This window comes from Diplotaxodon limnothrissa, linkage group LG11 (assembly GCF_057381915.1).
Source record: "Diplotaxodon limnothrissa isolate DT_005_m linkage group LG11, D_limnothrissa_male_GT1.1, whole genome shotgun sequence".
NCBI classification, from domain to species: Eukaryota; Metazoa; Chordata; class Actinopteri; order Cichliformes; family Cichlidae; genus Diplotaxodon; species Diplotaxodon limnothrissa.
The window spans coordinates 14,982,595-14,998,248 of NC_140606.1; the positions used below are offsets into that span (position 1 = coordinate 14,982,595).

Here is a 15,654-nt window from a genome sequence, read left to right on the forward strand (position 1 = left end):
ACTCTTTAGAAACTGCGCACATTTTTTCTTTCTTTCTTTTTTTTGAAACTTTTTTTGTTGTTAGCGTAATACTAACACACGGTATCTCAAACTCCTGCAAAAGAAACTTACCTCCCCAGTAAACAAAGCCTGCCATCTCTTCTCTCTTAGCCATTTCTCATCCGCTGTTTTAGCATGAGAGGGGGTGACTATCACGAGGAAAGCGACGAAGGGTGTGTTTGTATTCATCCTCAGAGCCACCACTGTGACTCTAGCCTTGTCTGTAACTTCAGGCCTGTAAAACGTGGGCTAACTCGTGCTGCTTTTATTATTAACGTTGTAATTAGCAGGCGAAATAACAGTAGCGGCTTACATTTACATGCACTACATAGCGTTTGTGTTAGTATGCTATGTTCACGCGCAAAAATACGAAGCACGTGCAGCTTAACCAAACACTGCGCTCTTACCTGTTTTTCCTCTGATAATCCCGAGTGTTGCAGTGAATGTCCTCATCCCCCAAACATACACATTTCATTTCAGCCAGCAAAATTGGCTGAAGTAACTGGAATGCGGCGGTTCAGTTAAAAAAGATCGGAGAGCGAGAGGCTACCGCTGAATTTATGCTTTCATTAACTGGAATAAAATCCCCCTTTTCTCTCTCTCCCTTTCCCTCAACGTCTCTCCTCCTCTCTCCCTCCACAGCTGGCCCTAATATGTGACGTAAAACATCCCACCGGTGGGATGAAAGCAGTAGACCGGTTCCGCCCCCGTCCTGGTGGTCAGGTCCGCTGGATAAACAGATTCACCAACGGTATGCTTTTGCAGACTCACCCAGAGGCATTTTGTAAGATTCTCAGTGCAACACTAATGCAGGTAAAATGACAGTGCTCCTGTTATGCTTCCCGTGACTGTGTGATGATCTGTTGTACATTAGGCTGACATTTGGTGGTGACTCAGCACAGCTGCCTAAGAAGAAGAACTTGCAGGAGATGTAGTCCTACAGTATGAGTGTCAGTGTTATTGTGGGAGGGTGCTTGAGTGTGTGTAGGCCTATGTGCATTTTCACAGACTTGACAGAGTATTCATAAAAGATGTGTGTTTATTCCTGTAGTCACATAAATAAGGCACAAACTTTTCCCCTCACAGGTATTTTCAGACAGCTTTTCTTTCTGATTCAAAGAATCATCTTAAACCTAGATTGACCTGTGAAGGGAATTCTATCACAGGTTTTCACAGTAGGAAAAATTGAATGACATACTCACCTAAAACTCCACTGTCGCTTCTAGGTGTGTGGTCTCCAGGGAATGTTGAAAGCAGCTGAACAGATGAGTGGGTCATACTTGGAAAATGAAAAAAACTGTACCTTGTGTGACCTTATGTAATGTGTTCAACATAACAAAAAGTGAAATAAATGAATATGTTTTAAAAAAAGAAGCAATAAAAAATAAACATAATGTGATACAGAAAGTGTGCTCTACAGTACAAAGAACAGGGTGAAAAGAAATACCAGTTTAAAAATGGTGGCATAAGACAGTGAGGAAAACAGAACAAGAATGAGGATCAGCAAAATGATGGGCTGAAACATCTGGAGCGATGGCAGTTGAAGGAAAAATGGGAGTGAAGAGAAGAATGATGAGCATTAGAAGAAGAAAAGTGTGGGGGGGAAATGTGACAGTCACTCTTGTTTTTATCAGCTTACAGAAAGTGGCTCCTCTGCCTGTTTGTCGTCCTGCTTGGGGACATCCAGGCGGTCTATGAAGCTCTGCAGCTCTTTCCTGAAGGCTTTCATCTGTGCGTTGATACGATACAGCAGCTCGTGCTCTCTGATCCTGAGGAAGAACAAGTTTGGACTTTCAAAATCAGGTAAATTTGGAGGAGACTACGACAGTGTAGTGATCACACAAAACTGTGATAGTTTTTTCATGTAACAATTACCTGCCACCTTCCTCATCCTCATCCAACCTAGCAAACAGCTCCCCATTGGTGACATATACTCGGGCCTCAGAAATGATAGTGCTGGTGTCAGTGATGAGCCTGTCAATGGTCCGACCCAGCCTCTCCGCCTCGATGCGGATGTCTATCATCTGCTGCCGGTCCTTCAGGCTTCTGGATAAAAAACGACTATCTACAGGTGAGTAAAGAGAGCGCGTCGGGGTGAGGCAGCGGATGTTTCTCACCTCGTCTGAGTCACTCTCTCCTCCAATTGGGCCCTCGCGTTTGCGATGTGGCGGGAGGAGGCGAGGGGAGGAAGCCGAGGCTGAAGGTGTGTCATCGTCCCGCCCTCCGTCACTCTCTGCATCGCTGTCGCGAGGGCTGCCACGGATGCCCAGGTGAGAGGCCAGGTCGTAGCGCTGCATGTTGGAGAGCAACACGCGGTTCTCGTACTGGAGCTGCATAACTTTGCCACTCAGTTCGTTGATCTGCAGACGCGCTGCTTTCAGTTCCTCCTGGAGAGCCTCCACTTTAGCAGGGTCAGCTCCTCCTGGAGTTGAAATAATGCAACAATGGAAAATGGAGCATTAGTTCAAATTAGGGTTGAATGTGCAGCTCCTGGAGGGTTTTTTTTTTCACATTTTTTTTCACCTGGTTCACATTTAATAAGCTTAAAAAGAAGAGATGCCTCTTTACTTGCAGTGCAGTTGCTTGACTCCTGCTACAACATCAATGACAGGCATTTAGAATATTAAAAAACATACAAACCTCCTCCGTGTCTTGATCCAGGTTCGTGGGACCCAGCCTTGTATTTAAGTTTATTGAGCTCACTTGTCACCTGAAGAGGAAACTCAGTGTTATCCTGATGTGTGTTTAGCATCAATCAGAGTCATTTACCCAAAAGAAAAACAAGGAAACACTTTCCATCTTATGTTGCTAAAATTAAAAATGTCAAGTACTAGATCTAGTTTGTTGCAATTTTCCTGAAAATTGGTGCTAGAAAGCTGTCAGCATTTTTATTTTTTTAATATTTACATTTTTCGCAGTTACTGCAAAAAAATGTTTGTTTGTTTTTGATGTTGCAGAAATGTTTCAATTTTTTTGTAGATTTTTTTTTTACAAGATATATATACACAGTGGGGCAAAAAAGTATTTAGTCAGCCACCGATTGTGCAAGTTCCCCCACTTAAAATGATGACAGAGGTCAGTAATTTGCACCAGAGGTACACTTCAACTGTGAGAGACAGAATGTGAAAAAAAAATCCATGAATCCACATGGTAGGATTAGTAAAGAATTTATTCGTAAATCAGGGTGGAAAATAAGTATTTGGTCACCTCAAACAAGGAAAATCTCTGGCTCTCACAGACCTGTAACGTCTTCTGTAAGAAGCTTTTCTGTCCCCCACTCGTTACCTGTATGAATGGCACCTGTTTGAACTCATCATCTGTATAAAAGACACCCGTCCACAGCCTCAAACAGTCAGACTCCAAACTCCGCCATGGCCAAGACCAAAGAGCTTTCGAAGGACACCAGGAAAAGTATTGTAGACCTGCACCAGACTGGGAAGAGTGAATCTACAATAGGCAAGCAGCTTGGTGTGAAAAAATCAACTGTGGGAGCAATCATCAGAAAATGGAAGACATACAAGACCACTGATAATCTCCCTCGATCTGGGGCTCCACGCAAGATCTCATCCCGTGGGGTCAAAATGATCATGAGAACGGTGAGCAAAGATCCCAGAACCACACGGGGGGACCTGGTGAATGACCTGCAGAGAGCTGGGACCAAAGTAACAAAGGTCACCATCAGTAACACACTACAACGGCAGGGAATCAAATCCCGCAGTGCCAGACGTGTTCCGCTGCTGAAGCCAGTGCATGTCCAGGCCCGTCTGAAGTTTGCCAGAGAGCACATGGATGATACAGCAGAGGATTGGGAGAATGTCATGTGGTCAGATGAAACCAAAGTAGAACTTTTTGGTATAAACTCAACTCGTCGTGTTTGGAGGAAGAAGAATACTGAGTTGCATCCCAAGAACACCATACCTACTGTGAAGCATGGGGGTGGAAACATCATGCTATGGGGCTGTTTTTCTGCCAAGGGGACAGGACGACCGATCCGTGTTAAGGACAGAATGAATGGGGCCATGTATCGTGAGATTTTGAGCCAAAACCTCCTTCCATCAGTGAGAACTTTGAAGATGAAACGAGGCTGGGTCTTCCAACATGACAATGATCCAAAACACACCGCCCGGGCAACAAAGGAGTGGCTCCGTAAGAAGCATTTGAAAGTCCTGGAGTGGCCTAGCCAGTCTCCAGACCTCAACCCCATAGAAAATCTGTGGCGGGAGTTGAAAGTCCGTGTTGCTCGGCGACAGCCCCAAAACATCACTGCTCTCGAGAAGATCTGCATGGAGGAATGGGCCAAAATACCAGCTACTGTGTGTGCAAACCTGGTAAAGACCTATAGTAAACGTTTGACCTCTGTTATTGCCAACAAAGGTTATGTTACAAAGTATTGAGTTGTATTTTTGTTATTGACCAAATACTTATTTTCCACCCTGATTTACGAATAAATTCTTTACAAATCCTACCATGTGGATTCATGGATTTTTTTTTCACATTCTGTCTTTCACAGTTGAAGTGTACCTCTGGTGCAAATTACTGACCTCTGTCATCATTTTAGGTGGGGGAACTTGCACAATCGGTGGCTGACTAAATACTTTTTTGCCCCACTGTATATATATATTTTTTACCTTTTTGTTCTCTTCTTCCACATCTGCTAGATTCCTGCGGAGAAGTTCGGCCTCGTCTTCCACCAGCTGAAGCTGCTGCCTGAGCTCTGAGAGAGCCTCACCCTGCTCTCTGCTCTGTTGACCTCCACTGCTAGAGCCATCCACTCCAGCTGCTGCCAGACTAGGGGGTAAAGAGCAGACGAGCAGTGTTAATGAGGACGTCGGGTGCTTTTACTCTTCCAGCTTCTGCATATTCAAACGTGAAATAATTTCAATAACTATCTTTGTCAGAATTTACATATTTAATGTTCCCCAGTCCCCAGTTTTTCTTTTCATAACAGCTATCATGTCATTCCACTAAGCTGCCGGTTGACTCATCAGGATTCTGATGAATGAGTGCCAAGTACCTGTCCTCCCTCATGTCATCCAGCTCAGCCTTCAGCCCTCTGTTCTCCACCTCGAGCTCCACAATCTTTCGCCCCAAGATGTTTGCTTCCTCCTCCACAAGGCGTAAACGGAGCTTCAGCTCAGATTCACGAGTGGTGGGAGGCCCTCCAGCCTCACCTTTAGGCAGAGGGCTGTCCACATCCCCATAAAAGGACCGATACTTCTGGAGCTCCTGCTCAAGTCGGTCCTTCTCTTTGTCGATCTTTGCCATCTTTTTCCTCATCAAGATGGCTTCCTCTTTGATGAAAGCTAGCTGGCATTTCAGATCTTCATTTTCTTCCTGTGAACAGATGGAACATTTATTTCATTCAGTAACTTACCAACTTTTGAGATAAATAAAGTACGTCTTAAGTATTTTGCCCATTCTTTAAGTTCTCTGTATTTTAGTCTCATAGACAAACCAGAGACAATACAGTAGCAATATAGCTTCTCTGGTGTTCTCATGACTTTGGTAGCCTGCTTAAAAATTTACACCCAAGATCCAGGTTTGATGTTACTCCATGTTACTTTTACTCACTATGAAATATGACTCTCCAGCCAGTCTATCACATTTATTTTTCATTTGGAGATTTACACAGGAAAAATAACCTCTTTATTAAACATATCAGCCAAAGGTTATACCTTTATAATCTTATAAATTGCTGACTCACCTCTGTTGGGGTCTGTGGAGTCTTTCTGTCTGCTTTCTGCCCGTCCTTACTGCCTTTTCTTTTGAGTGAGAGCTGCGGGGAAACAGTGGTTACATCACCATCAGCGGCAGCTTGGCGTTTTCTTACTGAGGGCAGTGATATCATCCAGATTTATGGAACACTGAACACTCACTAATGGAAAAAGAGGACTGCTTAAACTCGCCCTCCAGAATGTTTCTGGTAAGATATTCAAATTCAAAGCACGCTGCTGTCTGTGCAGTTGTTATTTTAGAGCCTTGAAGAAAAACACCCAAAAACAACTGGTTTGTGAATATGAATATTTCTTACACATCACATCATAAGAAAGACATTTTGTCCTAAATATGTAATTTTACTGCAGGGTAGTAGAGCTGCTGCACTGACAACGAACCTGGCTGTTATATTGCTATAAACCCAGAGTACCCAAAGCAGGTTTTTCTGTTTTTGTTTTGGGATTATTTTACTTACATTTTAGCTCATTTTAATCTGGAGCATTGGAAAACTGTGGAAAAACTCTGAAAGTATATTAAGAATTACTGCCTGATCTGCTCTTGAACCCTGTTCTTCAACCTCACCTTCACATTTTCTCCAGTGATATTCAAATGGCATCTTATAGTCTAACTTTTGGTTCAGGTAACAATTTGCATTGTGTAACTGTCACAGATAGTCAAACAAATGAAGACACACTGGCTTCAGCCTCTCACCTCTTTGGCCTTCTCCATTTCATTTTGCAGGGCCTGTTTGGTGACCTCCACCTCTATCAGCTGCTGCCTAAGCTTCTCATTCTCCTCCTCTGTCTTTGTCCTCTTCTCCTCCACATTTTCCAGCTCATGGTGCAAGCGCACAGACACATCCTTTGCCACCTGGGAGAGGAGTCAAGACAGAATAAAGAAAAAAAGCATATAGGAAATTAAAAAGAGGAGGGAGGTCCAGTCATTGTTTTGATCGTTAATTTAGATGATGATAATGAGGATGATGGGACATCCAAAGACTCACTTTCAGGTCTTGCTCCAGACTTCTAAGCAGCTCGCCATCCACTTGGCCACTTTCTGTGATCCTGAGCCTCTTTCTCTCAGCCTTCTTTAGTCTGTACTGGAGAATCCGACAGTTCTTGTTGGCTCTCTCCAGCTCTCTGCGCATGTCCTGCAGTTGGCATGCGTCTTCTTCATAGAAGGTATCCCGCATCTCATCCATCTCTGCCCGCATCTCCTCGATTTCATTCTAATAAAACGTGGAAATGAAATGCGTGATGAAATAATCGAATCCAGCATCTGTTCGGTAAATTTGACACTTCCATAAATATGTAGTTTTCAGCAGCACTACAGCAGCGGTGATCATGCAGTAAGCGTGCAAATACAACAAGTGCGACTGTTGAACACGCCAAAAGAAAAAAGAAGAAGAATAGAAAAACCATGGCCTATTATTTAAGAAAATTTAAACCCTGGCGTAGAATTGCATTACCTTCAAATCCTCGTTTTCATCCTCCAGTCTCTCCAGCTCTTCATGTAGTTTCTGGTCTGGCTGCGCAGCCACCTGCGAACTGTCGCGCTCGGGGGACAGCTCGGGCTCAGAGCCCGGCGGAGATGCTGATTTCGCCTGCATCTTTGTCCCTTTCTTTCCTAAACTCTTATTCAAGTGAAACTGTATTAGCTCGGACTGCAAGCATCCCTCCTTCCAGAAGCCGGGTCCGCAGCCCACTGTGCCTTTCGAGCTCTTTTTGTTGCTAGTTGCCTCCCCTCCCCTCGGATTTTTGCTCCTCAGTTTGGGGGATTTGGATGCGCAGGGTTGGTCGGAGACAACGCGGTTCTGATCAGCTCTGGAGGACAAGGAAGCGTCTTCTGCTGGTTGGACGGCTCCTCTGTCTGCCGCCGCCGCCGCGGGCCTGCTCTGCGTCGGATTTTCAGCACCAGCAGGCTGGACAGCAGCCGCGCCTCTGGTGGCAGGAGCGCTTCCGGCCTGCCGCTCCCTGCCCGTGGAGACTGGAGAATGACCTCGGCTACTTCTTCCTCCCCCTCCTCCTCCTCCACCCTGTTTTGATGTGATGGGCTTTGACGGGTTGCTGCCCTTCTGCGTAGTTTTAGAAGCAGCGTCTTTTAGCCCAGCCGGAGACGACGATCGCTGCTGCTGCTGCTTCCGGCTGCTATTGTCTGGCTGCCGCGGCGACTCGGCAGATGATGGGTTCATCATGGTGTCAGAGGATCAGCTCATCATCAACAACATCCATCCCCTTTACCAGTATCCTTGTACCTGGGGGACAATTGACTTTTTAGACATAAAAAATAGAGAGGATGTAGGCTGAAGAACGACGCTCTACAGGTCGATCAAATAATTTGCCTCTTGGAGTAAAGCCTGCGGGAAAAAAATATATAAAATTTGGGGGGAACTGGCAGAGATTCACCGGGAGGCACCACGGATCACCGTGTATAGGCAAGGCTAATTAGGTTACACCATTGCCAGAGGAAAGCTGCCAGTAGTTGTGTTGTGAGCACCACTGATTAAGCAGTCAGTCATACAGACCCTGTTAGATGAGATGTGTTTGAGATCAGCTGCAGCTCGGCCGGGTAATAAGACAATCCACATTTACATCACACGCACCCAACGGGTGGGAAGTGGGCGAGAGAGAGAAAGAGAGAGATTGCGAGGTTAATGTAACCTATTGTCATTGGCTATTAAACCTTAGACAGCAGCCAGCCAATTAAGCAGCGCTACTTGCTCAGTTGACAAACAGCCGGTTCAGAGTGGCCCCTGATCTGATCCCCGAGCGCCCTGAAAGAAACAAAGGGCGATCCAGCCTCGTGATGGATCACTAAGAACCACTCTCACACTCATCCGGAGATAGCTGTTTCCTGTCAGCCATCATCTTACTCTTCGTTTCCAACATGCCCGCTGACTCATTACTTGAATGGAAGATGAGCGACAAAAGTGTCAGAGGCAATAAAAGAAAAACGCCCTTTTTAAGCTATTACACAGCTGGCATTGTTCATGCTTTTTTCTCTCTTTGTTGCTTCAGTTTTAAATGGACCAGGAATCGACTGGCTGCCTCACAGTCTCCTATTTAGCGCCGAAAAACCAAAGAATACTAAATCAGTCCAAACTGAGGGGAAAAAACTGCTCATACGGGCTCATGTATTGCCTGATGTGTCTTCTACAAACAAACAGCAGCAGCAAGTGTAAATCATCCCACCTTGGAGGCCTGCCTGAGAACATAATGTGGAATACAGTCAGACATTTGCCCTTCATACAGGTTATTGTTGCCCACATTCATCTAAAACACGCCTGAGTACTCAAAGAAAAAAGGTATCGCCACGTGGAAATTATGCACTTTCAAATCCATCTCTTACCTTTTCTGGGAATTTTTTTCTTCTTCTTCTTCTTTTTGTCGGATGCTAAAGGGTAGTGATGATGGGGATGCAGAAGAGATGCTGACTCGAGCGCCTCCCGACCACCGAGCAACCTGTTTCAATATTCATCACATTACATCATCGCAGGGAGGGGCCGAACTGCACGGAAACGAAGCTGGGCTCCTCTCATTGGAAGAAGGCAGGAGCCTCAGTCTGTCCTGCTTTCGATGCCTCGCTCTGAATTGTGATTGGACACAGGTTCTCGCAGCATTATATTAACCTGGTATTGAATCATTAATTTTTTTTAGACTGTCTGCACATGCAGGGCGTATGATTGTCTTCTATTTTAAAAGCATATAAGCATCATTTACCCATCATTTATATATATTTTTTGTTATGCAGCATGATGTATATTTGCATATACAGTAAGATACTGTACAGACACTTAAAAACAACATTCCATAAAATAAGCAAATATTCTAATTCAAATGTGTAACATTGTTTGCTTATTAGACTTTTGGTTATACATTAGAAGTCACACTTCCCTCTGTGGCTTTTAAGCGAAATACATATGAGCTCTTAGCTCTGTGGTGTTTAAAACATTAATTACATTGGTAGTTCCCATATGACGTCTTCTTGGCAGCTGTTTTCTTTTTCCCAAACCGAAGTTGATGCACAAAATTCTTCCACTCCCAGGAGTCAGACTAGTTAGTGCTTGGAGAGAATAGAGGCAGCCTTCATGTACTGCTTTCGGGGGAGTAAATGAGAAATTGCACAGAGAAATCTGTGTGCTGTCCATTTCTCCCAGCAAATTTCTCTGGATGTTTGTTGTGAGAAAATGGAAATGGGTTGAAAGCAGGTTAGTGTGTTAGTCCCAGGGAAAATATATACTGAGGGTAATTTATTCTGTTTGGGAACAGGCTGAACTCAAGGCAACTTCAATTTGATTATGTTATTAGTGGCTCAGATCATGAAGGCCAGACTCATCTGACCAGTTATTTGAAGTTTTCCTTCTTGGCCACGCATCAGTAGATCTCTTATAGATGATAAGAGAAAGCACATATATATCTGAAGTGTTGCATGATGGTTCCAAGATACACAGCTAAAGTGGTGAATAGTTGTTTGCATCACCCCACAGTGAGTGAAATAACAAGTATGCAGGAAGAGCCAGGGATTGACTTGGATTGAAAAGTGGGGATTTGCTATGCTCTGAAGGTTTTATGGCATGGGTTTTCTAGGCTTCACAAACCACAGATCTTGGCCTCCTACGTCTGAACAATCCATTTGCCTCTGTCACTTCAGGCTTTTGCAACAGTATATCTGTTTAAAAAGACAGACAGAGAAGGTTCTGTGTTGTAATCACAGTTTAATCACCAGACAAAATGCTGTCTAGCAGGGCAAATCCACCACTTTGGGACAGGATAGGATGACAGATGTTTGGGGGCTTGCAGTCCCTTTTGCATTGTCACACAGTCACACCCTTCCCCCACTTCTACCCTCTTTCTTTCCTCTGGTATATTCAATTATTTACTTGAATTAAAGTGACAGATGTCTGCGTCATCAAGGCACTTATGTGACAGTCAAGGTTTCTAACTGTGCCTTGTGAAACAAAGGAAGGTGATAACTGGCGTAAAAGTGTGTCCTGTCTCCTGGTTACATGCAGATTTGCAGTTTGGTAGCATATCTCTGTTTAAGTAGTTTATATTCAGCATACTGTGTATATATAACAATTATTTATTTTCATCCAAGTAAATAATTGCTAAGTGGCTTAACAACGAACAAAAAACATTCCTCTGAAAACGACCACAAACAAGAACTACACTGAATCCAAAGAAAAACTTTGAAAGACTTTCAGAAAGCCGGCAAAACTACTGCTCACGATCATCTTAAGAGATTACAAGAAAGTCTGGCTGTTTGGAAGCAAAATATAAAGAGAAATGGGCCTCTCAAGACTTTTGCACAGTACTGTACAGTACAAGCATTATACAATACAATATGATCTCTACAATAGTTACACATTACTTACTCATTGACTCACAGATTAACTCCCAAAGGAAGACTAAACTACACTGAAATGCAGCTGTGGATGGGAAAGAAATGCTTTGTGAGCTGAAAGTCTCAAAGTCCTGTCAGAAGAAATGCCAACTTACAAGTCTATATTCTTGGGTACCAAATCTCATTCCCATCACATTCACTGGTATGAGCACCAGCAGCGGAACTTACCAGGTGGTAAGAGGAGAGAGATGAGCATCCATCTAAAAATAACACCCTCATTGAACTCACACACTCAAGCCTCTCTTTAATTCTCACTTCCTCTATTAATACCAAAACCCTTTATCCCGAATCATCACAGTAACATCAGCATAGACAGAAAACCGGGCCAATGTCACTGTTCGATATTATCAGAAATTATCTGCAGCATGAAGTTGTCATTTCTAATCATCCTTTCCAAATATTATACTGTAGTATTGCTAAATTAGTCTAAACACCATAGTAAAATGCTGATAGCATATGAAAGTATTGGCATGCACACAAGCTTTAAACTTGCTGGATTTTATTTTGCCTTAAATTGATTGTTGAATTGCTTTATTATTTATTAATAGCCATTCTTAAAATAGTCACATGTCACACGAAAATAATTTTTTTTAGACAAAAAGAAAACTCCTTTTTTTCCCTGAAAGGTAGGCTTATTGAAGTCAGTGTGTGTAATGAGTTTCCCCTGTGAGGAACAAAAATGCCTGCCTCCAGCCTCAGTTGTTGTGCTCCAGATATCAATTCAATTCAATTCAATTCAATTTTATTTATATAGCGCCGAATCACAACAAAAGTCGCCTCAAGGCGCTTCATAGATACAGAGAAAAACCCAACAATCATATGACCCCCTATGAGCAAGCACTTTGGCGACAGTGGGAAGGAAAAACTCCCTTTTAACAGGAAGAAACCTCCGGCAGAACCAGGCTCAGGGAGGGGCGGCCATCTGCTGCGACCGGTTGGGGTGAGAGAAGGAAGACAGGATAAAGACATGCTGTGGAAGAGAGACAGAGGTTAATAACAGATATGATTCAATGCAGAGAGGTCTATTAACACATAGTGAGTGAGAAAGGTGACTGAGCTTGTGACAGCGAGGAAAATTGTTACTTTGCTGTGAAATCCACAGGGGAATTTAGTGAAGTAGGCACCTCTGTGTAAATCCAGTCACATGCTAAAGTTGCTGTAATGTATATCGGGCCGTTACCTGTGCAACGTTTCAGGATTGACATCCTGAAAAAATTGCACATGAATAAAATTACACTGATTAAAGTTAAAATAAAGACATAAAATCTTAACCGACATGAATAGTCTAGAAATCTGGCATATAAGACGTTTATGAATCCATTAAAAAGCCTCAGTATAATGCTCCTTATAATTTATTTATAATAAATATTCAGATAATAATGAATATTTCTGAATAAATAAAGAGTATTTATCTACTTGTAATTAAATTTCACTGCCTATTATTGAAAAGTTGAACTCAGAGATTTCTTAGTGCTTTATGCTATGGAGATGCATTTGTCCACCAGAACAGATTGTTAAGACAGAACTGAAAGTGTTATAACGACATTCTGTCATCATCCAAGCAAAAGGCTGCTGATGAGGTTATGGTGTTATGTTACTGAGTTGTGAAATTATTGCGCTGGGTTGAGGAATAATACAAACGTAGTCCATGTGATAGGCCTACCCCTCTGCTAGTGGAGGCCTCCCACTCATAAACTCTGCAGGGGGATTGCATACTCATAGAAACACGTTTCTAAGCCTCTTACACAACAACATGCACATACACACAAAACTTTCACTCACTAAGCCAACCACCCACATACACATATAAGCATGAAAACCCACTTTAACTGTTTATTGCATCAGTGCTCTTTCTCACATAGACCCCAGCTGATTCATGGAGAAATTAAAGCAAGAGGAGGGGAATGGGGGAATAATGGGGATGGGGCTGGGAGGGCTTTGAGAAGATGAATGGGTAGGGGGTGTCTGACAGCTGCTGTATACAGTTGTTATGGAAACCATTGTCTGAACTCATTAACTGGAAGGAAAATTTGGCATGAGTTAAAGGTTTTCTTTTTTTCTTTTATTATCTTAATAGTTTGATGCATTTTAGATTTGCAATATCTAAAACATAGCAGATGTGATTTCATCTAATGAAACCGCCCAGCTATAGGCTACTGCTTAGCTGCATATACACAATGTCCTGTTGGTGAAGGTAATATCAATACTGCTTGATTAATACTGAAAGCTGAGATTTATGTCTGGAAATAGTTTATTTAAACGATATGTGGTGGGAAGCTAACACTATGACAGTATACGCTATTTAATATGGTAATAGACCATGCTAAGCACTGTGCAAAAGTCTTGAGCCACCTCTCATTTCTTTACATTTTGCTTCCATGAAGTGGTCTTGAGCAATAGTTCTCCAGGCTTTTTGAAGGAGTTTTTCTTTGGACATTGGTTGCTTTTTGACTCGTTTTGACTGCAGTCTTTGTACCTGACCATTTTCAGGGGAATAGTTTTTGTTTGTTTCTTAAGCCATTTAACGCTGACCTAATTATTCAGGTTCATTCAACCAGTTTTAATTTGTATTTTGAGGTACTTTTTTACTAGCAGGCTGTCACAAGACCATGTAATTTGGTCACAACTCAGTAGTTGAAACTACAAAAAAAATGCCAGATGATAAGACATAAAATTGTGCTTTTTCAGTACTAAAGCGATTCCCAAAAAGCTATCATCTGAAAGCGTGTGTAGTGTAATAAACCAGAAGAAGCAAATGGAGAGCAAATAAGTTGCAGACCTAAAAATTAATTAAAAAATAAAATATTTAGAGCAAGTGAATGATATCCGAAAGTCATGTCAGTAGACCTGATGCAGGACATGAGCGATGAATCTGACTTTGTCCGCTGAAGCCTCATCTGAAATGGTATCAGTGGAAGGATGGGTGTCCAGAAGCAATTCTTAAGGAAGGAGAACTTACTAAACGCTATAAAAGCTTTAAAGAACGGAAAAGCCCCAGGACCTGATGGTTTTTGTAGTGAATTTTATAAAGAATTTCGTGAGCTGTTAATAGACCCATTACTTAATATGTTTAATTATTCGTTCTTGCATAATAGATTACCTCAGACTCTAAGGGAAGCTAATATTTCTCTTATTTTGAAGAAGGGGAAGTGTGCAGAGTCTTGTTCCTCTTATAGACCGATAGCTCTTCTAAATGTGGACCGGAAGATACTTTCTAAAATATTAGCTACTCGACTCGAAATTCTCCTGCCTGTAATTATTAAAGAAGATCAAACAGGCTTTATAAAAGGCCGTAATTCTCGTAATAATGTCAGGCGCCTTCTCAATTTAATTCAGGCTGCTCAGCAAAGGAACGTGGGCAGTTTGGTGCTTTCTCTGGATGCTGAAAAAGCTTTTGACCGGATAGAATGGACTTACTTATTTTACACTTTAAATAAATTCAGTCTTGGTGATAATTTCATTAAGTGGGTAAAAATTTTGTATGATAATCCTCAGGCATCCATCTTGTCTAATGGACTGAAATTAGATAGTTTCTCATTGTATAGAGGAACGAGGCAAGGCTGCCCACTGTCACCTCTTTTGTTTGCTATTGCCATCGAACCGTTAGCCGAGGCTATGAGGACGGCACCTGATGTACGGGGCTTGCAAATCGATTATGAGCATAAGATCAGTTTATATGCAGATGATGTTGTAATATTTATTTCTGATCCAGAGACATCAATACCGGCTTTACTTAACATTATTGATTCATTTAGCCAATTTTCTGGTTTTAATGTAAATTTGACTAAGTCAGAGGCTATGTCAATTGGGAGCCTTAATTCATTGCCAACTGGACTGTTTTCTTTCCCCTTCAAATGGTCCCCCACAGGTTTTGTATACTTAGGGATATTTATAACTTCAAAATGTAAACAAATGTATAAAGCAAATTTTGTCCCTCTGTTCGAGAAGGTAAAGCAGGATTTGGAGAGATGGAATTCCCTACCCTTTTCCTGGCTAGGACGTATAGCTTTGATTAAGATGAATATTTTGCCTTGACTGTTATATCCTGTTCAAATGATTCCAGTTATATTTTCAAATAGGGTGATGAAGGATCTGAATGGCTGGCTAAGCTCTTTTACATGGAGTAAACGCAGACCAAAACTTAAGATGGCTACACTGCAGCTCCCAGGTTCAGTAGGGGGTTTAGATTTAGCAAATATTAGAACATATCAATTGAGTACTCACATGAGCTATATTCATGACTGGGTCACAAATAATTTACACTCTATCTGGTTGGGGATTGAAACCTCTCTTTCAAAGTATCCATTAAGGGACTTACTGTTCTTTAAGAACTTTAAAGATATTAGATTGAGCTGTCACACTTAATACACTTAAGGCCTGGCAGTCAGTATGTCGAATTGAGGGAAGGTTGAAGTTAACATCTGTGTTTACCCCTATTGTGAATAATCTTGACTTTCAACTGGGGATGTTCGATATAGGTTTTAAGGAATGGAAGAA

At 42.2% G+C, this 15,654-nt stretch overlaps 1 protein-coding gene across 1 annotated transcript; it reads right to left on the reverse strand.

Moving 5' to 3' along the window:
* Positions 1-1,453: 1,453 nt before the first annotated feature.
* On the reverse strand, positions 1,454-7,948 carry mtcl3 (MTCL family member 3). Its single transcript, XM_085366816.1, has 10 exons — positions 7,223-7,948; positions 6,758-6,982; positions 6,466-6,624; positions 5,744-5,815; positions 5,054-5,373; positions 4,668-4,827; positions 2,680-2,749; positions 1,915-2,461; positions 1,679-1,808; positions 1,454-1,564 (listed from the first exon to the last, which is right to left on the reverse strand). Exons 1-10 carry the CDS (start codon positions 7,946-7,948, stop codon positions 1,454-1,456), a joined length of 2,520 nt encoding a protein of 839 aa, XP_085222942.1.
* Between the last annotated feature and the right edge of the window lie 7,706 nt (positions 7,949-15,654).